Raw genomic sequence first — 27,577 nt, 5'->3', positions numbered from 1 at the left:
ATCCTAAGTGGCTACCATTTTTCACAGTGTGATGTATGGCTGTGTGTTAATTAGATTATTCCCTGATGTGTGGCATATTGTTTGTGGTAACTTTCAGTATGCATAGCTGTGTTTATTTTCACATACTGAGGCAAATTCTCAGTATGTCTTCAAATTAGCTCCTTGCAGGTGTTTTTCCTGAGCTAATCTTGACAGACTCTCCCTGCCAGATATGCCCATCTTCAAGAGCAGAAGAGCACTACACATGCAGGAACCTCTGTGCTTGGGGCTGTATGCAAATTTAATGCCCAGCTCATGTTTGTTTCTCTTACATGGATGACAGATATTTTAACAATAACTTTTGCATTTCCCCATGGAATTCCCATTGTTTTACTGTATATGTGTGAGCACATGTGCTCATTTACTCTCTATGTGTTTGAATATGATACTGCAACCTATACTTATAAATAAATACATATAAGACCTTTCTGTATATTAGTATATAGTTAAAATGAGTGAGAAATCTTGTATCAAGAATGAGTTGTCAAACAGCTCTTTATCAGAGATGTAGCTAGATCCCAGAGATACTTACCAGATGCTAAAAACATAGAGGGTAGAAAATGTGATAAACAAGAAATTGACACTGAAAGTAATTCTACAGCACTTGGGGTTTCATGCAAAAAGCAAGTGCATAGGAAATAAGCTTTTGGTTTCTGATGTTCGAAGCAAATACAGAGTGAATGGTATTCCAGCAATTGCATATAGAACTTTCTCCAGATATGTCACAATTTTCGTGACTTACATGAATTCTCTCTGCTGCTACAAATTTTGAAATAACTGGGAGTAGCTGAAGAGCTATTAGCTGTTTTCTGCTTTTTAAGGGCAGTAATCACAGTGTGGGTACTTGGACACCAACATCTGTATGTAAGCATTGAAATAAAAATTGTCTTGGCTGGCAAGGGCACAGCAGAGCACAACAGCACTCCCTCCTTCTTAGTCTTTGTGTGCAGACATGCCTCTTTCTGAAAGGAATTACCCAAGGAGGAGATTGCATCGTTGTCCCAAATGGGACATTGGAGATGTACCTTTTTCCCAGTCTGCAAAACCAGCTTTCAGTTATGCTAGTTTATATATTTAAAGTCAGGGTGTACAAAAGTCACTCTTCATAAGAAATTTGAAACATAAATTCAAGACATATGAATAGAGGTATTAAAGATATTTTAATACAGGGAATTCATATAGACAGTAAATACTATTTTACTGATTTTTTTACAAGAATTGTTTTTCTTTAGATATCATGGTCTATCAGTAGGTTAAAGTTGTGTTTCAATAAATCTTTTCTTCTCTACTAGTGATCATTCACAATGCATTTGGGCGGCTTAAAAAGGCATCCTTATAAACAAACTATTTTTTACTTTAATGTACTACTAGAAAACTCATTCTGCTCCTTTTTTCTGCTTGAGATGGGAATAACAATTTCATGTTAGTGGTGTGTAGAAGAAAAACAACAGAAAACACCTGCCTACTTAAGTATTCAAAGACTGACATCACAGTTCAGTAATTCAAACAATTGTCTTTTTATTCTTAAAACCAAAATTGCTGTTTGTATGGAGAAATATAACTAAACCTATGTGTAGATGCTATATATATATGTGTGTGTGTGTGTGTGAATCTGTAGATGGTATATATACGTATATGTAAAATATTTTTTTTTCTTTACCTTCTGACACTACCTGCTCTGGAATTATATTAAAGATAATTAAAGAGAGTATCCCATAATTGAGGTATATTAAATATAAGATGTTATACCTCAGCAAGTTTAATGTTGTTTCACAAATAATGAATAATATGTAATAGTATTGAACATTATGTGATAAAATGACAGGAATGAAAGAAGTTATATAATTATCTGGTGAGGTTTGGACACTCCCATTATTTTTTAACTTCATGCGTTAATCAGTTTTAGAACATAAGGAGTAGACACAGCTTTCCAAAACACCTGTTGCTTCAGCATATTTTTATATTTACTGGTGCTACTTCTCTTTTTTGTTTCATGAGATGCCTTCCTTTGTTTCAGATTGTATTTCATCTCTTTCTTGCTTGCAAGGGACTCATTTATGTTACAGTGAAAATGTCTTAACATTGGGTTTTATTCCAAACTGTTGTTCAAAAATCTGTTGTTTAAATGGAAAAGAAAATGTGCACATCCCTTGGCAGCATGCACAGCAAGCACCCATGGCTGGTGCGGCAGGAGGAGGGCGAGCAGGGGCTCTGTCTCTCAGCAGGCTACCACACCGAGGGGTGGAGAGGAGCTCTGTCTCTAGGAGCTCTTCCCCAGGGAGCCTCCTGGACTGCAGAGAGCCTTTAAAACCTTTGTCACTGGCAGGACTCGTCCAGGCCACTCTCCCCGAGGGTGGAGAGAACTCCTTCCTGCTGTTAGGGGAGCTTCTCCAGACGGCCCAAGGATTTCCTTGGACAGCTGGACTGTGGGAGGGGCTGTGCAGTAAATAAGAAATCATGGAGAGCATCACCCCGGCCCCGAGCCTTGCCTTCTCTCACTGGCTCCTCGCTGGCCCTTTTTGCCCAGCCTTTGCTGTCACAACACTGCCCTTGCCCTTGGCCCTTGCCTCTTGCCCATGCTCGTCCACCTGTAGCCCATGTAATCATCCCTGCCCACTGCCCTGCTGCCCCCTGTTTGATGCCTCTGCCCACCGTGCTGCCCATGGCTGCCCTGCTGCCCTTCCTGCCTCTGTCCTGCCCAAACAGCACGTCACCCACTGAGCATCTTGCCACTCGTGGAGTTGGTCCCTTCATTTCCTTCTGCCTCTGCTGTCTCCACTAAAGAGGGCAATTTCTTTCTCTAGATCAATACACTTTTCACAGGTGTGATATCGACCTTGCTTATGTCTAATTTCACCCTAGAAATCTTAGGAATCCCCCTCTATCCTTACTTTGGGATGGGACATTGTCTTTTATTGTGCTCTGTGATAACTTGCTAGTCTTCATACTGTAAATTTTTACCTTCCTTAGTCAGGCTTTCCCACATATAGATCTACAGTAGACTGTACGTTAGCATGTATTTAGAGGTTTGATGATAAAGATGTGTGGTAGTGTGAAAGAAAATACAATCAGACACACTGAGGTGTAGCCATGTCTTGTGTGATTTGATGGTGAGGGGAGGCTCATGACATGCTGTCTCATGAAGTTTTCATACAAGTTTCCAAATTTAACCACCAGCTAGTTAACCATAGATGCAGGACGAAAACAAAACTGCCATGACTTCTTAGTGTGATTTTATGCATTCCAAAATTATGTAGGAAAAAAAAGGATACCCTAAAAAAGCAAAAGGAGCCCTGTCTGTAAAATGGAGAGTTGTTTTACTTTCAATGAGTAAATGTTATCTATTATTTTTACCTAGGCAAAAAAATGCAAAGTAGTAGATAGATTTGATAATTTGTCTCATTTCTATGAAAAGATGGAAATAATCAATTGGAAGAACTGAGGAATGAAACCTCATCCAATTGCTGAATATATGTGGCCCAAAGGACCTATGTAAAGGTGTATAAATGGAATTGAAAAACATGCATAGCAGAGATTGCTGTGCTATGTTATCAAAGAGTTGTACCTGAATGTGTATATAAACTGTGCACATAATGTATATTTCTCTTTTTATCTGGAGCTCTTTCATTTGTCTTTCAGATTGGTACTCATTCCTCTTGGTGCTATTATGTGTTTATTTCAGTTATGGTGATTTCCACATCACCGGTATTTAGAAAAAAAGGAATTGTGGACTAAGACACCAATATGTCTTTACTGGTAAAATTTCCCTAAGTGTTTTCAAAGATCCAAGAAGTTTCATTCTTTTAGGATGTGAAGAGAGACAAGAGAATCCTGATAGTTTTTTGCTTTTGGTTGAACCATACAGCCCTTTAATGAGGACAACAGCTTTTGTGATTATCTCAAATCTCTATAGAGACTTTTTCCAGTAACTAAATTCCTGTTCTGGTTATATACCCAAATTCCTTTTTTCTGCCTGATATTTATCATTGATTATTTCAGAAGTGCTGTCTGCAGTTAAGATTTGTCTATAATTTTTGTCAATTGCTTATGTCTTCTGTGAGTCATAGAATTCTGAGGTTGAAACTTCATTGAGTTGCATTCAGTGTAGTCATGTGGTTAATTTGTTTCTAACATACAAACATAAAATTATGTCCTTATCCTAAAATATTTGCAACACTGTATTCCTGTATGTTTAAATTTATTAGGACTTCCAAAAATGCTGGTGTTTTGCCTGACGTTTTCTGCTTGTGCACATATGGAAATATCCCTAGCTTGCACCAAAAGAGATTTACATTGTGTATTAGAAAAATCTCTTTAAAAAAAAGGGCTCTCAAACACTTTAACAGGTCACCCAGGACACTGATGAAAGTATTTAAAGGACATGTAGATATGGTACCTCTCTAACTATGGTACATGGTTTAGTGGTGGACTTGGCTGTGCTGGGTTGAGTTGGACGTGATGATCTTAAAGGTGACCTAAATGGTTCAGAGATTTTACATTGGCCCAAGACGCCCACCACAGCCTCTCCATCACTGCCCACCACAGCTGGACATGGAAGAGGAAATATAACAAAAGGCTCAAGGGTCACCATCATTAAGCAATTATTGTTACAGGCAAAAGAGATTCAACTAGGGTCTAAAATTAGTTTTTATTAGAATTTATTGGCAATTAAATTGGAGTAGGTTAATGAGAAGTAAAAGCATATCTTAAAACACCTTCCCTTTCCCTTCTCCATGGGCTCAACTCCACTCCCAGATTGCTCCTCCAGTGCTTCACTGGGATGGGAATAGAGACTGCAGTAATTTCATAATACGTGATTTTTGCCACTCCTTCCTCCTTAGGCAGAAGATTCCTCACACTCTTTTTAATTCCTCACACTTCTACAGCAGACAGTCCTCCACAAATTTGTCCAATGTGAATCTACTGGATATCTGATATGATCAGATTTTCTTAGTGGGCAGGCTACAGAGGTGGCTTCTATGATTAGCTGCTGGAAGTTACAGACCCATGGAGAGAGGAACTCTTGCTGGAACTGGTTTCCTGGTAGGACTTCTGACCCTGTGGAGGACCCATGTTGGAGCAGGCTGTGCCTGAAGGATTGCACCCTGTGGAAGAGTGACCCACATTGCAGCAGTTTGTGAAGGTGCCTGTGGGAAGGCATTGGAGGAGTTTGTGGAGAACTGTCTCCTGTGGGACAGACCCCATGCTGGAGCAGGGGAAAGACTCTTCTACTGGAGCAGTGACAGAACCTGTGATGAACTGGCTGCAATCTCCATTCCTCATCTTCCTGCACTGCTGAAGGGGAAGAGGTGGAGCTTGGGAAGTAGGGAGGGGTGGGGAAAAGTGTGCTTAAGATTTAGTCTACTTCTCATTATCCTACTCTGATTTTTTTAGTAATAAATTATATTGATATCCCCATGCTGAGTCTGTTTTGCCTGTGATGATGTTTGGTGAGTAATCTCTCCCAGACCTTGTTTCTACCCACAAACTCTTTTGTTATATTTTCTCTCCCCTGTCCAGTTGCAGAGGGAGTGATTGAGCAGCTTCAGTGGGTGCCTGGCATCCAGCCACAGTCAACCCACTACAGGGTGTTGGACTGCAGTTCTTTACAAACTGCTCCAGTGTGGCCCTCTTCCAGGAGGTACAGCCCTCCAAGGCACAGACTTGTTCCAGCATGGGTCCCTTCCCTGGGTATTGAAGTGCTCTGCTCTAGGGTCCTCCGTGGTGGATATTTGCTCCACTGTGGACTTCCACGGACTTCAAAGACAGCCTGCCTCACAGCTGGCTGCAGGGGAAGTTTTGCTCATGCATACATACATATATAACTGGAGTACCTGTTCCTCATGCTTTTTTATGTACGTGGGTGTTTGCAGAGTATATTTACATATACTTACACATATACATATACTCACTCTTCTCTCTGACTGTAGTTGTGCAGTTTTCTTCTTCACATTCTTAAGTACATTATCCCAGAGATGCTGCCACCAGCATTGATGGGCTCAGCCTTGGCCAGCGGTGAGTCCTTCCTGGAGCCAGGTAGCATTGACTCGGTTAGACAAAAGGGGAACTTCTGGCAGCATCTCACAGAAGCCACACCTGCAGTCCCCCACTACCAAAATCTCATCTGACAAAACTGTACAATGTGTCTATCTGGCTGCCATCTTCTGTAGATTTTTTTTTCCCCAGCAGCCTTGATGCTCTGTCCTGAAGCATCAAGAACTGCAAATGGTCCCAGGTGGAGGAGATCCCTACACAGGAGCTGCTAACTAGAAAATCCCATGTATTTTCATTCTCCTCTCCAGGCAAAGAAAAGTAATAAGGATCCTGATTTGAAGCTAGAACCTGTTTGGTAAGGAAGGACAGTGTTGTTAAGGCTGAGTGAGAATTAGTGAGAAGGTTAACAATGCAGATATCCTTGTTGGAGTCTTACAGACCAGCCAACCAGGATGAAGAGGCAGGTGAACTATTCACTAAGCAGCTGACTGGTAATTCACAATTGCCAGCCCTTTGCTTGTGGAAGACTTTAGCTTGCCACATATTTGTTGGAAACTCAACACAGCAGAAAGAAGGCAGTCTGGGAGGTTCCTGGATTATGTGGAAGAGAACTTTCTGTCACAGCTGGTAAGGAAACCTACCATGTGTGGTCCCTGCTAGACCTGCTGTTTATGAACTGAAAGTGGTGGGAGAATGCCCATCCTGAGCACAGCAACCATAAAATGATAGAGGTTTTGATTCTTCATGAAGCAAGGAGTGGGGTTAACCCAGCCCCTACCTGTTCAGGACACAGAGAGTCCCATAGGAAAGAGTCCCTGATGGTAAAGGGATCAGGAAGGGTGGAATCTTAAAAGCACAGGAGCATGCTCTATTGTTGAAAGACAAGCCATCAGGGAAGAAGACTGGTCTGACTTTTGCTGGAATATGGGATAAAAGAGCTTATGACCTTTGGAAGAAGGGGCAGGAAACCCAGGAAAAGTACAAGGGTATAGTTAGGATGTGTAGAGAGAAAATCAGAGGCAAAAGCTCAGCTAGAAATCAACGTGGCCACTGCTGTGAAAAATAATAAAAGTAGTTTTATAATAAATTAACAACAAAGGGAGGTCCAAAGAAAATCTTCATCCTCTATTGAACATGAAGGGGAATTTTGTCACCAGGGATGATGGAAAGACTGAGGTACTTAATGCATTCTTTGCATCAGTGTTTAACATAAAGACCTGTTATCCTCAGGACAACCAGTCCCCTGCACTGATACACAGGGACAGGGAGCAGAACAGACCCCCTGCAGTGCAGGAGGAAGTAGTGACATGCTGTGGTACTGAGACATTCACATGTCTGTGGGGATGGATGGGATTCACCAAAGGGTACTGAGAGATCTGCCAGGAGAGCTTGCCAAGCCACTCTTCATCATTTATCATGACTTCTGGTTAACTGGGGAGGTCCCAGACAACTGGAGGTTCCACCTACAAGAAGGATTCAGGGAACTAGAGGGCTGTCAAACTGACCTTGGTGTTTGGGAGGGTTATGGAACAGATATCTTGAGTGCCTTCATGCATTACAAATAGGACAACCAGGGGATCAGGCCTGGCCAACATGGGTTTAGGAAGGGCAGATCTGGCTTGATCAGCCGATCTCCTTTTATGCTGAGGTTACCAACCTGGCGGATTATGAAAAACTGTGGATGTTGTCTACCTTGGACTTCAGTCACCCCCAGCATTCTGCTGAGGAAGCTGTGTCCTGAGTGACCAAAAAAATGTGTATTCCGTATTTCGTCTATGTTAATCCATGTAGTCTGTTTTAACTGTCACTTTAAGATTCAGCAACCCAGGAAACTGAACTTGTGTTTTACACTGGGTTCCCAGAAGGGGGATCCCTTTAGAAACCAGAAACAAATGTGTGTGGAACTCTTCTTCTGTTGTCTTCTAGCTATCTAGGGCCTGGCATGGGGCAGGTCTCTGAGTTGACACCAAGAAGCTGCATTTTGCAATGCAAAACTTCTCCACAGTGAACTTTGCAACAACTTCGCTGCTGCTGCTTTGTGCTGTGCTGTTTGGCAAGGTAGTTTTCTTTTGTTCTCCTGAGGCTTTGGAATCTCACAATACTGTTCTCTCCAGCTGCTGCACCAGGCCAGGGGAGATCAAACCCGCTGCATGAGTTCCAGCCGCTGCCCGCAGCTGCTGTGCTGTGCTGGGAAGCTTGACCGTCTATCTCTCCATGAGTTCCAGCCCCTGAGGGTGGTCAGCATTGCAGCAGCTGGGAAGTTTCTTCCAGCATCCCAGCAGTGTTGATTTGTTTTGGACAAAAAATAGTATTTTGGTTGTTGCTGTTTTTCTTTTTAGTAAGCTTTTCTTTTTTCACTTAGACCTTCCTACATTCATTTTTCCTTATTGATGAAAGAGGAGTGGTTAAAACTAAAGGGGAAATAAGAGTGACTAAAGGGGAATAAGAGTGACTCACTTTTGAGTCACCCTTTTGTATAACTGTATTAAACTAAGGCGAGCTGGCAGCCTGTGGCTTGGGCGAGTGCCCTGGGTTAAGAACTGGCTGGAAGGCTGGGCCCAGAGCATGGGGGTGAATGGTGCTGCAGTTGGTGGTCAGTCACTCCTGGGAATCCCCAAGGCTCAGTATGGGTTCCAGCCCTGCTTAATGTCTTTATTGCTGGTGTGGATGAGGGGATTGAGTGTACCCTCAGTAAGCTGCAGACAGCACTCAGCTGGGCAGGAGTGTTGATCTGCTGGAGCACGAGCAGCCTCTGCAGAGTGATCCGGACAGGCCGGGCCGAGGGGCCCAGGCCGGCGCTGTGAGGTCCAACAAGGCCCGGGCTGGTTCCTGTGCTTGGATCACATCAACCCCGTGCAACGCTACAGGCTGGGGACAGAGTGGCTGGAGAGTGGCCCAGGAGGAAAGGACCTGGGGATGCTGACTGACAGCTGGCTGTACGTGAGCCAGAGTGTGCCCAGGTGGCCAAGAAGGCCAATGGCATCCTGGTCTTTATCAGAAATGGTGTGGCCAGCAGGACCAGGACAGTGATTGTCCCCCTGTGCAGTGGTGATTCTCCAGCTCAAGTCCTGCGTTCAGTTCTGGGCCCTCCACTTCAAGAAGGACATGGAGGTGTGGGAATGTGTGCCCAAGAAGGGCAACAGAGCTGGTGAAGGGTGTAGAGAGCAGGGCCATATGAGGAGCAGCTGAGGGAGCTGGGGTTGTTTAGCCTGGAGAAAAGGAGGCTCAGGGAGACCTTTTCACTCTCTAAACTGCCTGAAAGGAGGCTGTAGCGAGATGGGGTTGGTCTCTTCTTGCAGTCAGTTAGTGACAGGATGAGAGCAAATGGCCTCAAGCTGTGTCAGGGAAGGTTAATTTTGGACATCAGAAAGGATTTCTTTACTAAAAGGGTTGTTAAATACTGGAATGAGAGCAAGTACCTTCAAGATGTGTCAGGGGAGTTTCAGTTGGACATTAGGAAGAATTTCTTCTAAGATGGTCAGGCACTGGAACAGGCTGCCTAGTGAAGGGATAGAGTCACTATCCCTGGATGTATTCAAAACAGGCTGGACCTGACAGTGCTATGGTTTAGCTGACACGGTGGCTTTGGTCTTTGGCCTTTGGAAGGTTAGACTCTGTCATCTTTGAGGGAGCAAGGAAAGGACATCCATCAGAGCTAATCAGAGGTCTGGTGAGAGTGAGCAGAGGGGTAGAGGAGTCTATACCTGCTGGAATATATACTTGCCTAGAGAACAGGTAGTTGAATTCCTGAGTCTTGCAAAAAGCTTTCTTGAGCATCAGCAAAACATTTATCCCCCTCTCCAGATGCTGTTGTGAAGACATTGGCAAAGCAGTGCCATTTTGAGAGTTACCTCGAATGGTAGACATGAGCTGCAGCTCTGAAGAGTCCAGGTCTGCTCACAAATCATCAATCTGCTTCAGTGTGACAGGTCAGTTCCACAGGACTTTATAGATTTATTAAAAACCCAGGTGAAGTTACTCCTGCCTTCCTCTCCTTGGTGTCACCCAAAGCTCAGGTGGAAGGGAGGTACTGGGGAGTTGGGGAAGGAGAAGTGACATTGAAAAGACAGTCTGCTAATACCCCAAGTCTGCTCTATTTTTAATAAAAAGTACATGGTTAGTAATTATGCTGTACATACCTCATCCACTGTGACTATGAGAATCATAAGATCAAGCCTCCATCTTGAATTTTAAACATCATTTTTATTTGGACTTGCTAGAAACACAACAGTGAGTAGAGAAGTTTTTCACATGTGCATAAATCTGTGATAAATCTTTAGTGATTCAGGGTTTGAGCAAGAAACTGTACTCCTTTGCCCTAAGGACAGTTTCTTGTTGCGTTTCAAAGACTTTTTATGATTAATGAATGCATTCAATCTTGTATAAAATTGAAAAAAATATCTTTTAAATTGTAGACAACTTAATAATGAGACTTCTCTAATAGAATAGACTATTCTCTAATAGAATATTTGGCTGTTTTGGTTTGGTTGAAAGATCTTGAGACTTGAACAGAGTGTTGAAGTACAGAAGCCATATGGGTATAATTCCAAGTCTTGGGCCCTGCTCATTTAAATTTATGAAGTACCTGTTTTCAGAGTTTGGTCCTTGAAAGGAGAACTCTCTGCTTCCTGCCATATGTAGCAAGTTTAAACACACATACAAAATCTGTATGTGTGTTTAAACTTGCTTTTTTTTAAACACACTGATTGTGATCTCATTACTATGTTATTTTATGTAACGCCCCCCCCAAAAAAAACAAACAAAAACCCAAAAACCAAAAAAACCCACCAAACAAAAACCAAACAAACAAAGTAAAATACTCTGCATTTCCCTATTATTCACATTTTAAGGATGTGCATTGAAGTAAGCATCTATAAAATGTACTGCTCTTCTTCCATGGTTGGTAAATGTTATTGATGATGGTCCTGGCTCAAAAAATGCTTTTTAGAGCTGTGAAACATTTCTATGTTCAAGTATGGCTAAACGTGTTGGAGTGGCAATCATCTAAATAAAAGAAATTTAATTCTGCTGAAACAAAAAACTACTGAGGTAGATTCTATGAAACATCATAAATTTGGAGTCTACAACACTACTTCCTGCAAATGTGGAGAGAGGAATACAGCTTGGGTTCTAGCATTTGCTGACTGGAAAGATAAACTATAAAAACAATATGGTAGTTGTCAGGACACAGATCTCTGTGCTAAATATGATTTAATGTAGTTTGTAAAAATACAGATATAATTAAATTTATTACATAAAAACAACTGGTGTTTTCAATAACATGAAAATATACTTCTCCCGCAGAAACATCACTCAATGAAAGCAGCAGAAGACAGTTTCTAGGATCATAAGAAAGAAAATATTTTTTCATTGTTGAATTTATTTGTTCTGAAAAATTACATTGCATGTTATAGATTAAAAATCTTATTTCTCAATATATATTGCAAGAGTGAACCTTAAAATCAGATTTAAAAATACAAAAAACTGTATTGCAGGCTGTTCAATTACAGGGTATAGTCTTTTGGTGTTTTGGATAGGTGATGCCCTATCGAACTTACTGCTGCCCACAGAACTTGCTGTTGCTTAAAAGTATGTGATTCAAAAATGTGAACTTCTGAATACTGTTCACCTTCACCCTTCTCTTTCAGCCTTCACCTCTCTTGTCTCTTTCCAGCACCTTATATGAATGGTTACTTAACTTTAACCAAAATGTAAGGCGGCTTTCTGTAGTTTTTAACATAATAATTCAGTTCTGTTTGGTAAGTCTATTTCTGATATTCCCTTTTTTTCTTTTCCCATGAAGCACCCCTGTTTTTTTCCAAGATGTCAGTTTTGTGCTTGCCCTCGTTAAACAGGTAACTTATGTACACATTGAGAGAAATCTTTTAGGTGACTGAAAGTGCATCAGACATTGTAAGGTATGAAAAGTGTATTTGTTAACCAGGTATTTGACTCCATTTCTTGTACAACTCCCAGCAGATCAGGAGTTGCTCTTCCAGAAAAGGCTGTAGTAGTCTGATGTGATTTCTCAAATGCACCTGAGTGGAGCTTTGCAGAACAGAGAAGTTTAGCAAGGGCATGAATAAGTAAACTCAACCAAAGAAGACTGAGTGGTGATACACTAGTAAATACGCTACTTATGTTATAAATTACATTTGTTTAATAATTCATAACTGATTCTACCAAATTGTGAAGTGACTGTTAGTAGATGTCCTCCCACTCCTTTGTGCTGTGTTTTACAATAAAAAGAGACAAAAATGTACAGGATGTACATATTCATGAACTGCATTCTAACTTCTACCTTCTCTTTATCTCACTGAAATATTTGGAATTTGCACTGTTTGTACTGATAGCAGAAGTCATTGTGTTCTTTATAGTGCAATTTGTTAACTTTTACACAAAAGTATGTGAATATACTTTAGCTTTCTTGGGACCTGCTCTAGTCTACTGTAAGAAATTGTCAGCTAAAAATGACCTTGGAGAGTTTTGTTTTGCATTTTGTTTAAAGAAAGCATTGCAGAATATAATTGCACCTATCGTACTAGAGAACAAAAAATACTTGCTTGTCTCAGTGACTTCAGCCTGGGGAGAGACTTACAAGTACAGGATTTGGGTTGTTCAAACACCTGGAGCTGCTTCACTCTGTGATCTAAACTATTATTTTCTGCTAAGTTCTCATTTCTGCAACGTACAATTGTACTCTGCACAGAAAAATTTAAAGACTTGGTACATACTGAAGAAAAACACATAGCCTACATGCTAACATGTAGATATCTCTGGCATCAAAGTTATTTCAAACAAATCATTTAGGGTCATCAAAGCTACAGGATGTTCATAGGGAAAAAAACTGTAAATAGACTAGAAGGAGTTGGTAATGTCAGCCCTAGATTAACATTAGAGCTGTGAATAGGAGCAGGCACACATAGCTGTATGTGACAGAGCAGACACATATATCTGCAAACACTGAGAAATGAAGTTTTGGAGGCAAAGTCTTGAGATCAATGAAGGAGAATTTTTTTTTAAAGTACAATATAGACTGGGAGATCAAGTTACAATGAATGGCAAGCTAGCTGAAGTTAATTACTGAAATGAATTTATTAAAATTTATTTACAAATAAGTACATTAAAAGGTAGAAAAACATTTTCCTACATTGTGTGAACAAATTGCAGGTTATGTACTTTAATGCTGGTCAGTAATAGCGGAACAAATCCTAGGCTTTTTATTTATTTGTTTTTATACAGTTATACTCAACCAATACTCCAGACATCACAAAAGAATGTGATGAAGCAGGTCATAAATCATGAGTATGAAAATCAGCCTGGAGAACTCACTGAGGTTGACTGATGGTCTTGAAAAGTTGAAATAATTTAATAATTAGACCTACTTGGACAGGATTTCTTCAATATAACAAGGACATTACTGTTCCAGTCTGTGAAATGAGACTTCAGCTTATGGAAGTGTCTCTCCATAGGGAAGCCAGGCATACTGGTAGTTACCAAACCAAAACACAGTATTTTTGCATTTTATAGCTGGAAATCACAGTCTACTTTAACACCTTCAGCCACAAGGTTTTAGTCTTCATTCATACGGTTTAAATTTTATTGCTGTTGCTTTCACTCTGACAGTTGGTAAAGTGTCGGTTTTCCTACAACCAAAGGACTTAACTTTATCAGAGGTTGTGCTTCCTAAAATCCTTTGATCCTAATGGTCCTTTTATTTTCGTGGTGGTTATTTATGAATGAATAGTGAGGAGGGCTTATTTATGTTTTCTGACATACCAATGAATAAGGGCACAATTTAAGCATTTATGAAGCTTATGTCGTTCATATTCACAATTTTTAAAGTAAATTACTTACTTTTCATTAAAAGCTATTTCTAACAACTTCTATACAGGGGTTTTGGGAGTATGTATGTTGTCTGAACTCTGGTAGATGTACAGTGAAGTGTAATTAAGCTGAAGAAGGTCCTAAATATTTTTTCTCTATACACAGTTTAATAACTTTTGATGGACAATTTAATTTTAAAATCTTCAGCCTTTTGGGAGAACAGGAGGCCGGTTCAAAGAACATCAGCATCTCATAAGGCAGTAAGAAAGGAAGAGGGCAATGATAACATTTTGTTCCTGGATTGTCTGAAGAAATTACATTTTTCAAATTTAATTGCAAGAGGTAGATGACAGAAAATTGATGCCCGGGTGAAGTGATAAAATGCCTACATAATGAAGGAATATAGATGTGAATATGTAGATCCCTGCTTGCATGCGATCCTTTTCAGCACAACGAAATTTAAAACTGTACAGAGCTCTTAAGATCATCAATCTATTGTGCATAAATATCTGTAGTTATCTAGTATGATCCATGTTGTGATTTTACACTTCTCACAAAGTCAGCACCTTAGATTTTTCTTCTGAAGTGATTCTCTCTCTCACTGAAGATACTCAGGATCTGTTTGGACACAGTTCTGTGCCACATGCTCTGGGATGACCCTACATGAATAGGGAGGTAGTACCAGATGACCCAGTGTCGTCACTTCCAGGCTTAACCATTCTGTGATTCTGTGAAAATCAATCTGGGAACATCAAAAGCAGTTTTTTACTTGGAAAATAATATGTAGAGCAGTTTTTAGGTAATGTCACTTAGACAAAATGTGAACAGTTGGGTATTGTTCAGAAAATGTGGTATTAAGATGGGATGGAGGTTCAGTGACCCTAATAGCCCCATTCTTAGATGTGCTTTTGATCTTATGTACCCTAGTTGATCATTGATGCCAGGTGTCAGTGCTCATAGAAATTTCTCATAGTTTGTCAGCATTTTTGCAGTCTGACAGAAAAAAATCCATCTTGAAACGGCCTGTGAATGGCAGGAGGCTGTTTGTATGGGAATTCCCTTAGTGAACTATATTTTGCCGTTTAATTTTATCCTGGATACTAACTACCCAGATGTAATAATGCAGCTCAGAAACTCTTAAATGAAGGGGGGAAAAAATGACACAAGAGATTCCACATTTTAAAAATATTTTTGAGTAGTATAATTTTTATTTCCACCTCACTTTTGCTAGTAGATAGACTAGCAACTCCTTACAGCAGTACAAATTTTATGTCTGTAATCCATGTGCTGTTTAAAGTGGCACTTCATTTGTGGCTCTGAGTTTTGCATTCTTGAAGTTGTTGATATTCTCACAGTAAAGATTGTGGTACTTCTGGAAAATGATTTTGAAACATCTGTTAGAAGTTGTAAGGAAAATAATTATTTGTAAGCAAATAATTAAGTAAAAATTTCGGAATTTTAAATAAAACATTTTGTTGGTGCTGACAATCTTGTAGAGATGCAACATACATTATGGTGTGATTGGATATCAGTATCAGCACAAAGCAAAGGTTGTTCTGGCTCTAAATGGTTTCACAAACAAACTGGGTGGTTTGATGCAGATCAAGTGAGTCACATCTACTTTTCTGAATTGTTGCTTTAGTAACAAGTGGATACACTACACATGGATAAAAGAGTGAGATTAAATAGAGCCTGGGGTTTGTTGTACAGATTCCCAGCATGGAAAACCTGTGAGGAAAAATGTCCTACCTAGTAAGTCCTTACGTTGCTTTTTTTAATTTCAGATATTGAAGCTAAAGATTAAAATTATTCCAGTGTGTTAACAGTTTCAGAATGTATCACATTTTAATGTCTTTCACAATTCATCATTAATATTCTTTGAGCTTAACTTTAGCCTTTTCTTATTTTCTTCTTGTCATCTAATGCCATCGTTTACTGAAATTTTCTTTTGGTATGTTCTTCTAGATGCAGGACCAAGTGCTCTAGCAAGCTAATATATAGCTTTCAATACATCAAAATACATCAAAAGCCCCATTTGGACTGGCATTAATTAATACTTCATCTGTTCTGTTAAGTTCTTGTTTTATTTGTCATGAATGTATCTCTTTTTTCTCTTTCTACATGAAACAAATAGAAAAAATGCTAATAAAAATCTAAATTGAACTCAGGGAACTAAATCTAAAGTGAGCTCAGTTCTTCTAATTCCAGCAAAGAGAGAAAGAATTCAAACAAATCCATGTTAGTTTCTGAGATAAAGGAAAAGATCTTAGAGAATAAAATTACTAATTATTATACATTTCTCAGACTCCCAAGATCTCAGGCACTTTAAAAAGAGAACCAACACTAATTCAAGGTTGAATTGAAAATTTGTCAAAATAAAACAAGTGGGAATTTTATAGGGTTTTTTCTGTATTTTTTACATGTTGCATGCTTTTATTATTTTCAAGTAAATTTTTTGTGTGTACAGAAAAACAGAGTAATATATAATGCCTTTCAGACTCAAATCTTTCATACTGCACCTCCTCCTAGCACTCAGGTAATTGGAACTAAAATTGCACGACTGATAAGAAAAACTGCTGCAGTATACTTTAGAGTAGGTTTAAAAGGCATATTTCTTCCAGACTTATCTGAATGAAGGCAGTGCATTTGGAGTGGATTCCTGTAAGTGTTTACATTAATGGTAGTGTATTTGAGATCTCTTGCAGCTAAAAGAAATGCTTCCTAATTTTTTTTATAAAAGTATTATACAAGATCAGTGGAGTTGTGATTGCTAGAACTGCCTGACTACTTTCATAATGGAAGAAGCTAGTATCTATCTAAAGTACAATACAAAGTAGTTGCCAGTGTTTCATAGTATAAAACATCATGCAGGAACTCTAAAACCTGCAGTCCTTGGTACAGTCTGTATCAAGCAGATACAGGTTTTGTCTCATTCTTTCTAGTCCTGTGAGAATACATCAAGGGACAAAGCCTCAGGTGATAAAATTGTCATTTTAAGCTTAAATGGTAAATGGAAGATCCTGTGATTGGAGTGCAGTATTTCGAGCTGTAGACATTGTCTATTTGTGATTGTGCCAAAATGCTGTGCAGCCAATTTTTGTGTTTCCAGGGTAATCAAGAGATTGGTTACAAATATAAGGTAAGGATGTAGATAATATGTAAATAAGGCTGAAGAGATGTTCTGTGAAAATGATCAAGGAAAGCCACAATTTGAGAAGGACACTGCAGCATGAGCATGTGTGAGACAATGGCAGTGGGGATGTCTATGTTTTGCTTTACTCCTAACACATTACAGCTCATGGCTCTGGATGCTACCAGCGCCAATGTCTGGTCCACTGAACTCAGGCATTTCTGTGGAATTAACATTTTCTAGTTTTGTCATAAAGCTTTCAAACAGCAGTTCTTGCAGCCCTCTTTCAGTATGTCCTCTGGTCTCTTCTGTACCTGAGGATGAGGTCAGTGTCCCCTGTAGGGTTGATCCCTTTTTTTTTACATGCTCTTCCCTGCTAGCAGTCAAAACAGAAGCAAAAGGAAAAAAGGAGAAGAGTTGAGAAAAACGGGGGTTACTGCTGGGAAGTGGGTGCAAACAGGATTTTGTTAAAAATGAAAAGAGGTTGGGTGGAGGTAGATAAAAAGAAATCTCAAATAATTGTTCTGTAGAATATGGCCTTTCCACAGAAAGGCAGAAATCTTTCTTTTCACTTCTGTCAGAAGATAGTCAAATAGAGAATCTTGTCTCTTAATTAGAAAAAAAAATACTCATCAAACACATCTCATCACTGGAAAGCTAATGATCCACAGCTGCTAGTCTGAAAGGGCAGGCTTTTTTTCTCAACAGTAGGAAGCGTTCATAATTTTGGATAAGATTTCTTTTTAAAATATACTGTAGTTTGCAAAAGAATAGGATATTCAATATCCTAACTGAAATTAATTTTTGAAGTGTTGTACACTAGGGATAGTGTCATGTGTCTCTCTGAATGATGACTTAATGCATGTGTCTCTCACTAAGACTGTCAACTGAAAATGACCAGTTCATGCCTGTGACTCTGAAAACTTTGATCTCATGGGAGAGATGAAAAAGCCCTTCTTATATTCTTCTGTATAGGAAATGGCAGTTGTATTAAACTGTAACCTTTGAGACTCACACTCATCTCTCAAAATAGTTAGCTTGTTTCAGTAGTGATGACCATCCTTTTTTTACACACACAGAGCCATTATTTTCCTGGAAGTTATCATGTCAGATACTATCCACTAGATGCTTTACAGACATTGGACAACTCTCAGAACTGTTCTTTTATACTTATTTGTGAGCTTTTCTGGTTTGCTTTGGGTATGGGACTTTTTGGCCTATACTTGCTTAATGGAATGTTGGTTTACTTCTCCACCTTTCATGAAGATTTGTACATATCGCTTCCTTCTTCTCTTTCATGTCCGCTATCAGGCCTTTCATCCATAAGAACTGAGTCCTGGAGTTTTCTTGCTGTTCTGCACCAGATTTTGGAATTGCTCCTGTTTACTTAAAAGTTTTGCCTAATACTGGAAATCTGCTTGTTTTCTCTCATACAAATTTCATGAGTGCATTTCTTGTCTCGGAAGAATAATGAGGCCATTTAGGTCAGAGGGCCATAACTGTGCTGGTCTCATGCAGCACACATATCATTTGTGTTGCAATGTTTGTGTAGTGCCTGGCTGACACCGTTGCCTAAAAGGAGGAACTGGTTAAAATTCAGACAGACTAGATGGAAGTTAAGGTGGCAGGTCAGCAAAATCATCTTCAGGAGATGACAGGTGTAATATCAACATTTTGAATGGCATGTCCTTACAATTTGTAAAAAAGGTAATATCTTAATATTTTAAGATATTTGTTTTAATGGCTGTACTGTAAGGAATTAATGCCCTTGAAGGTCATTTGGCCTTTAGAAACTTCAAGGGAGAAGTGTTTGAATTAGAATTCATCAATATTCTGGAGTACAGAGCACATGATGACCATGTTCCTCAGACTCTAGTCAGGTCCATGTCTCCTGAGACTGTGTGTAGATTGTTGGCTTTTTTCCTCTGGGGCCAGGGAGTGTTTAAATAGTACTTCATTTCTTAACCACTTTTTAACCAAAGTTCAGCTGGGGCCCTGATAAAGACTGTATGTGTTGCCTTTTCTCAATAGATAATCTCTAATACTTACTTTTTTGGTACTTTGTGCTTTTTGCTGGCTTCCAGAGCACCCTTCAGTGTGCATTCATTGACTCGGTATTTCTGGGGTTAAAGCATGCAAGGGTATTTTGTTTTTCTTTTGAGACACAAAATTTGTTGCAAGTTGGTTATATCTGATATGCCACTCTCTTATATACAGCAAGGTCACAGAGCAGTTCTTGAATGAGATGAGATGTTGCTTGCTTCTATTGTGGTTTTAAGCCTAGCTGGAAATGAAACACCACACAGCCATTTGCTCAAATGTCTCCTCTCTACCCCCAGATCCTGGTGGAATGAGGAGGAGAATTGAAGTTTCTACATTGAGATAAGAACAGTTTAATAATTGAAAGTAAAGTGAAATGCCATAATAAAGGGAAATAAAAATGGTAATAAAATGGTAATAAAAAATACCCAAACAAAACAATGCAATGCAGTTTCTCACTACCTACTGACCCTTGCCAGACCCCTCTTCCTGAAACCACATTACCCACCCTTCTGGGCAAGTCCCCCTGGTTTATATCCTGAACATGATGCTCTGTGATGTGGAAATAGCCCTTTGGTCTGTTCCAGTCATCTGTGCCAGCTGATGACTCTCCCAGCTTATTTTGAATACCTTCCACTGGCAGAGCATGAGGCAAATTGAAAAAAGGCCCTTGACTTTGGATAAACACAACTTAGCAAAAAACCCAAAACATCAGTGTGTTATCAGCACAATTCTCATTCTGAATCCGAAACAGCTGCTAGGCAGAATTAACTCTACCTTAGCTGAAACAAACAGAGCTTCTTAGGCATTACCATGTCTAACAGATTTTCTTTTAAACTAAACAACCTTAATTTTTTTTTCTTTCAAATGAAAAACTTCTAGAAATGCCAATATCCTTGTTTTTGTATCAAAAACACTGCTTTTCAGTTCTTTTAGTAATTATCATGTTTGTCTTGCAGTTTCATAGGCTTGCATATACATAAGTAAAGAGGGGTAGAAAGTATGGGGGTGAGGTAAGTTACCTGTTGTTGAGAAAGGTTACCTAAGATTTAGGACTATGTTTTTGCTTTCTATGTGGGTGCTTGTATTTGATAAGATCATTTTGTTGTAACTCCAAACAAAAATCTAGCAGAAGACTCCAAATAAAAAATCTAGCTGAAGACGATACATCTTGATGGCTAATTTAGGAAAATGAGCTCTGTTTTGGTTTACCTAGGTATTGGCATTGCTTTAGGTTTGTGAGTTCTGTAGCACAACACCTGCAATCCTTTTAGAAGGTATTAAAAGTAATAATATTCAAAATCTTTACCATTTGGATGAAAAGGCTTATCAAGATTTCTGGATGTTTATCCAGCTCTAGTATGTAGTACAATTTGCTTTCACTTTTTCGTTGTTGTTGTTTTGTTGTTTGTTGAAGAAAACAAACCCCGGTTGTGGCTACAGGTGGCTTAAATAAAAAGGGGGTTCATTGATAGGGAAAATTTGAGGTAAAAATGGTTTTAGTTTTGCCTAAATTGTAGTCCAATTATTTTTTGTTATTTCCTGTAAACAATTAATTTTGTAGCAGCATTGGTAAGGAACAATGTCTAGACAGTGGTGTATGGAGCTGGTGGTGGGATGGGTTTCTCCGGCAGTGGGATGACCAAGTTGATCCCATGCTAAAGACCAGCCCCGGTTATTTAGGCACATATCTCTAGGAGATATAACCCAACTAGGCTTCTGGCAGCCCCTGGTCACAGAGCACTTGAGCTGTTTTGAGCTAACACTGCAATAAATCAAAGTTTTCAAAGTGGTGGACTTAGGTGTCTTCTCAGCATTCTTCTTAAACCTTTTTTTGATGAATCCACAATCAGTTCTATTTTACTATACTTTCTATAAAATAATCATATGATTTTAGCTTTTACTTGATTTCTTGCTCATTTTCCATCCAAAAGACTTCTGATTGCTACTTCTGTTTGTTTGTATGACATTAGTACAAAATGACGATGTTCTTTTTTTCTAAATAGCAGATTAGTACTTAATCAACTTTTGTGCCACCTTTACACTGCTAGAGGGTTGTTTCAAAGCTATAACCAGATTCAATAACATGTTGAGGTCTTTAAATTTATCATATCCCTGTGACCTACAAGAAAAATGGAGAGGGACTTTTTACTAGGGTATGTAGTGATACAACAAGAGGTAATGGATTTAAACTGAAAGAGAAGAGGTTTAAATTAGATATTAGGAAGAAATTCCTTATTGTTGAGGATGGTGGCACTGGAACAAGTTGCCCAGAGAAGTTGTGAATGCCCCATCTCTGGAAGTGTTCAAGGCTAGGTTGGATGAGGCTCTGAGCAGTCTGGTCTAGTGAAAGATGCCCCTGCTGTGTTGAGGGGGGTGGATCTAGGTGGCCTTTAAGGTCCTTTCCAACCCAAGCCTTTCTATGATTCATAAAAGCAACTAACCTTTCTTAAAATGCAATCTTATTTTTATGCTCTTTTGCATTATTCACAAAAGCATCATTTTATGAGAGAACGATTAATATTCCTCTTGATGACAGTACATCAATTTTTCTTTTCCAATAATTAAGTAGGAGGGATTGGGAAGGGTAGTAGTTGTATTGTGGAGGTAAGTGTGAGTCAGCAAAGTGGTTGAACAACACTCCACAAGAAGAGGTGGATTTCTTTAGAATTGTTTCAATTTATTGGTCTTAACTCTGCACAACAGTTTAATGCTGATTTCAATCACTTTTTTTCCTGCTCTGTCTTCTAGCTTTTTCTTTTTGTGGTCTGGAACTTTGAGCTCTACATGATACCACTGGCTTTGCTGCTGCTGCTGGCATGGAACTACTTCTTGATCGTATCAGGAAAAGATAACAGGCAACATGATACAGTAAGTCTTCTCTACTTCAAGGGCATATATGTTCTTTGCTTTTTTTAACTAGGTAAAAATTTTAAACTGGGTTAAATATGATATCTTTTTCAAAATGTCTCCCTTCACAATGTTCGATGGACAATTTTCCCACCTGCAATTTAATTTTATTCTGGCTGTCCAATATAAGTGAGTCTGATTTTGTTGAAATGTCATTTAAAAATACAATAGAACATGCATTATCTAGAGAATCTGTTTTGTGTGGGAGCAGAGAGGCTTATTTCCTATTTGAGGAAAAGGCAAATTCTTTGAAATTATTTTATATGGCTAAGTCCTTATGTTGTATTTTTTATTAACATGTTGAATTTAAAAATTAAAATAATTCCAGTTTGTTAACAGTTTCAGAATGTATCACATTTTACTGTATTTCACAATTCATCATTAATATTCATTGAGCTTAATATTAGCCTTTTCTTATTCTCCTCATTTAATGCCATCATTTAATTAACATGTAGTTGGGATATAATGTAGGAAACATTTATTAATAAATGGCATTTATTAACAATAATAAAATGGTTTAAATTTTCAGAAGTACATATCAAAATTTGAAGTTGGATTCTATGCTGTACAAATTTTCCAGCATCCAGGCAGTTAAAGGATTTTGCATGCCGTACTGTCAAGCCTTATGAATTTGATATTTGTACTAGTTTTTGTATCCCAAAAGCAGCATGTTGTCTGCTACTTTATGATCTGAATAGATAACTGAATGGGCAGGAGAAAAATCTAAAACAGATTAGATAATTGGTCTCTGAGGACAGTGGTTAAGGAAGGTCAGTAACAAGTGGACTACCACAGTACAAGGTCCTGTTTAAAATCTCTTCCAGTGATGTACAGGAGATGATAGTGCACCCCCATCAAGTTTTTGGGTTACATCAGTTGTGTGGGACCATCTGACACTCTGGATCTGCCACTCAAAGGGATCGAAGTGGGTTGATTAAATGAACTGATAGGAGCCCCATGAAATTCAGAAGGAAGAATCCTGCTTTTGGGGAGAAATAACCTGTTGCAGTGATAAAGAGTGGAAATTGGTTGTCTGAAAGCAGCTGTCTGAACTGGGCCTAGGGGTTTTAGAAGGCAGCAAGGTGATCAGAAGCATGGGTAGTGGATTGAGGGAAGTGGTTATCTCCACTCTTCAGCAGTTGCCAGAATGCATCTAGGATAGTGTCCAGTTTGGGACATGCCAGCTCAAGAAAGTCATTGACGGACTTCAGCAAGTTCAGTGAAGGGCTGCCAACACGATCAGGGGCTTAAGCCCTCATCAGCCAGCCCTTGAAGAGAAGCTGAGGGAAGTGGACTTGAAAGATCCTGGCAAATAAAAGGCTTTTAGTGACTGGAACGCCCTATAAGGAGGTTAACAACAAGATGGAGCTAGACTGCACAAGTGATCTGTGGTGGTAGAGGCAACAAACTTCATTTGAAACAAAAGAGGTTCAGACTACGAAACCTTTTTTGCTATGAGAATTGTTAAGCAGTAGAAGAGAATGCTTAGGAAACTGCAGTTACTATAGAAAGTTTCCAGGAACTGACTGAGTAAAGCTCTGAGGAACCTGATCTGACCTCATGGCTGACCCCACTTTGAGCAGGAGTTTGGAAATCCCTTCCAGCCTGAATGATCCCCTAATGTATTGCAACTGCAGTTATTAGAACCCATACAGCCCTGATCCCAACACTGTTGCTACCTGTCTACAACACTAAGACTGTTATGTTTCCAAGGATCATCTAAAAATAAGGGTGGGAATGATGAAGGTATTCCCTAATCCCAAATGTGATTACATTTATGGAAAAAACTTAAGATCAAGATTTAAAACATGCAATACTTAAAACACAGCCCATTGTCTCCTGATGGCCGAAATGCTTAAAGCTTCTCAACCTGAAGATTTCATGAGTACCTGAAATCCCTGGTGAAAGGAGAAATTTTATTTGTGAGCATACAAATACTTTTAATTTCTCTCTGAAGTACCACCTGCCTAGGAAGATTATCTGATCATGTAACTTTTCTAACAAACTAATGAAGCTAGTGATGGACTCTCAGTTAAGAATGGACTCTCCTAAAATTCTCCTCTTGCTAAGAGTGCTTCATACCAAGCTAATACAGCCTATATCAAGCAACCATGTTGATCCCAAATATTTGGTATCTGTGCCATTAATGGCCTTGTTTTCATAATGATTTAAATTTGGTTATCATCATGTTGAGCATCTACTTTGAGTGAAGTCATTTGCAGATTTATTGTAAGCTTTTCTAATTAACTCATGAGTCTTCAGTATCATTAGAATAGGAGTAATTTAAAATACCTACGTTTTCCTGTGCAGAGTGTAAATTTTATCTAAATTAATGAAGCAATGTTTCCTAGCGGCTAGAGAATGTTTCAGCATTCACATGATCTGGCTTCTTTCTCCAAGTCATCAGAGATTCCTTGTGTGTCTCTGTGAAATAATTGGCTATTTATCTTAGATATATCATCTAACTTCAGAAGTTGCTTTGAAATCCTAAGGCTAATGATAAGACACAAAGAGAAATGTATTTGTTACCTGATTAACATTAGACAAGCATAGTTAAAAATTGTATATGGTCTATACTTGTTTAATGCCTATGGAACATACTTAAATTTGGGACCATGCAAAGCAACGCAGAAGAGTTGATTTCTATTGTAATATCTCTTTGAGAAATCAATTTTCAATTGTCTCATCAGTCAGGTGCTAGGGACCACATTTCTGCTGGTCAATGATTAGTTACACTGAGTTTCTGTCTGGATATTGCAGACAGACCAGCCTTAACTCATCCATGTTTGACCATCTCTCTAGATAAGATACCATTTGCTTTTTCCTTTTGGGCATCAGGTTTTTTTGGAAGTAGTTTGAAACTTATTTCCTCATGGAGAAATTCACCTGCCAAGCAAGGATCTGGGTTCTTCTATTATAACATGAACCTGTGCTTCTTGTTTGAATGCAGGTACAGTTATTTTGCCATTTATTACTACTCCTAACAAGTTATATATGCGAGTTCCATTCTTGAATTCAAGGGGCAATATGGCTGGGGCAAGGGGAAGGCCCAAGTGTATTTCCTAGTAGTAGATAAGTCAATTGGAATGCCCAACAGAGGTGAAGCAGTGTACTATATCTCCATAGATTCAGTTGGTCTCCTTGTAGGATTGATGATCATTGTGGTTGTAGTCTAGCACTGATGCAAATTTCCAAAAAAAGCATTGGATTCCCTATCTTTTGTACACTTTGATCAAGATCAGTTGTATTTCTGAAAGATATGCTCTCACGAAATAGGAACTCTTGCATTAAACATTGGTGTGACTGTAGATATATGTAAACTTAATGGATAATTCTGAACAGAACTAAAACAAATTAATTTTTGTCATTGAGTCATGTGGCAGGTGTAAAAATCTGCCAATATTAGGTGGGGAAAAAATAACTAAGATGGCATTTTTAAGGCCGCCTTCTGAATTCTGCAGTAACATTTTTGCCTGAAGTACATCCTGCTGCTTTCTCCAAAGATATTTATCCTTCCTTATAATTGTACTCCTGAGTATCTGATCTCACAAAATAATTTATTTTTAGCATAGCTGTTGTTCTATTAAACCATGATCACCTAAACGCACAAGATTAGAACTGAGTGAATCTTACAAGGCTGGGATTTTTTTTCTTCTCCTGCCTTTTTTCCATCATCTTTTTTACATCGTCTGTGGGGTAGCTATCAACTGCTGTGTTTCTGTCACCACTCCCTGCTGCATCTTGTCATCTCTGCTGGATTTGTGTGGTGGGGAGAGGTGCTGCCCCTATACATAATAGAGCATGGCATGGTAACTGACTGCAAACTAACAAAAAGTATGGTTGGTTTAAAAGCTTATTTTCAGTATTTTTAAGAAGTTGTTTAATACTTTGATGATTTCACATACACCAAAAAAAGCCCCTCACCTTTGCAACCTGGAGCAAACAGCAGCGCTTCTGTCTGGTGTCTGCAATCTTCTATTTCTAAGCAAAAGTCAGAGTCATTTATAACTGCATGGAGTTAGTGGGGGAAAAGTTTTGTTGGTTTTGGTTTTGTTTTTTTTTTTTTTTTTTGCTACTTGTGCATTTCTACTTCAGGCTATGTTCTGACTGCCTGCTGGAGCAGCCTAACTTGAGGAATGGTCAGATAATCTCTCAAAGTGATTTAAAATGTTCCCACTATCCAGCTGTTCTTGTCCCTTTCCCTGGGATGAAACAGTGGATTATATGGTTGGAGTGTGTCATAGGGAGATTAAACACAGTTTGCATAGCTATGAATCTTATTTTTACCCTGTGTACATAAGCTGGGTACCACAATTAGGACAAACTGTTGATCCATAATGCTTAACTGCTGTAACAGGCACAGTGGATCTCCTCTGGTGACACTGTTCTTGTCATGACTAAATAGGTTGCAGACAGGGAGCGCAGGTAATTTTCTCCTCCATCCTGCCTGTGGAGGACTGTACACATCCAGAAGGACAACAACCAGTTGCACAGCTCTTTTTGACAGCAGGGACTTGGTTTTTACAACTGGGGGATACTTTTTGAGGACTGAAGACTACTAGGAAGATATTCACTTCACCACATGGGGCAAAATCTTCTTTCCCAGAAGCTGTCCAACCTGATGAGGAAAGCATTGAACTAAAAATAAATGGGGGAGGGAGGTGATGGTGACCCATAAAAGTGATTCATCAAGTGAGGAATCACAGAATAGTGTGATTTGGAGCAACATCTTCCACCAGACCAGGTTGCTCAAAGCCCTGTCAAACCTGGCCTTGGAACTCTGCCAGGGATAGGGCACTCATAGCTTCTTTGGGCAACCTGTTCCAGTTCCTCCCTACCCTCACAATGAAGAATTTCATCCCAATATCTAATCTAAACCTGCCTTCTGTCAGTTTGAAGCTACTGCCCCTGTTGTGAAATTGGTGGTCTGAGTTGGCAAGAAAAGGGTGCAGGGTGAATGGCCAAGGAAGCCCTCAAAACCAGTCCAACAAGACAGATGTGCCCCTCAGGCCAGGTATAGGCACACAAATAAGGAAGTGGCTCTGGAAAAGTCTCTCACACCCTCTCTCAGAACCAGCATGTCAGAGGGAAGTATATTAGTGTGCACATTAGGTACAAAAGTGGGCACAATATAGGAACCAGCAGGAGTTCAGAGGTCCATGTGCAGCTACATTCATTCACAATCACAGAGACATGGTGAAATTGCTGTCATGTCCATTACACAGTGTATGTATTCTGGCTTTTTATCAGCACAGGCTGGGAAGGTGAGGAGTGGGAGTTACTTTTCATTCCAGCAAAGGGAAGATCATGAGGGGATCAAAGCATCTAGCATATAAGGAGAAGCTGAGCAAGCTGGAACTGTTCTGCATGGAGGAAGGTTCTTGATGATGTGTATAATAAATGGCTGAAGGGAGTGGGAGAGGGACACAGCCTCTTCTCAGTGGTGCTCCATCACTGGACACTATCAATGCCCACAAACCAAAATATGTGAAAATTCATCTGAACACAAGAAAGCACTTTCATTGTAACTGTGGTGACAACCAGGGCCGGATCGCCATGACAGGTTGTGAAGTGTTCATCTGTGGACATATTCAAGACCTTTCAGGACATGGTCTTGGGCAACGTCCTCGGAGGTGA

At 39.3% G+C, this 27,577-nt stretch overlaps 1 protein-coding gene across 1 annotated transcript in view; it reads left to right on the top strand.

The window, feature by feature from the left end:
• Positions 1 to 27,577, top strand: part of MCTP1 (multiple C2 and transmembrane domain containing 1) — a 219,387-nt gene that overhangs the window by 143,795 nt on the left and 48,015 nt on the right. Inside the window, 1 exon segment of the mRNA XM_054283418.1 lies at positions 21,782 to 21,901. Coding sequence (XP_054139393.1) covers positions 21,782 to 21,901 — 120 coding nt within the window.

The sequence above is a fragment of the Melozone crissalis genome, unplaced genomic scaffold (genome assembly GCF_028551555.1).
Source record: "Melozone crissalis strain CALT ecotype California unplaced genomic scaffold, PUWL_Pcris_2 ptg000036l_1, whole genome shotgun sequence".
In the NCBI taxonomy this organism is placed as follows: Eukaryota; Metazoa; Chordata; class Aves; order Passeriformes; family Passerellidae; genus Melozone; species Melozone crissalis.
Note: the sequence above shows the minus strand (reverse complement) of the source record. Positions and strands in the feature narration are given on the sequence as shown.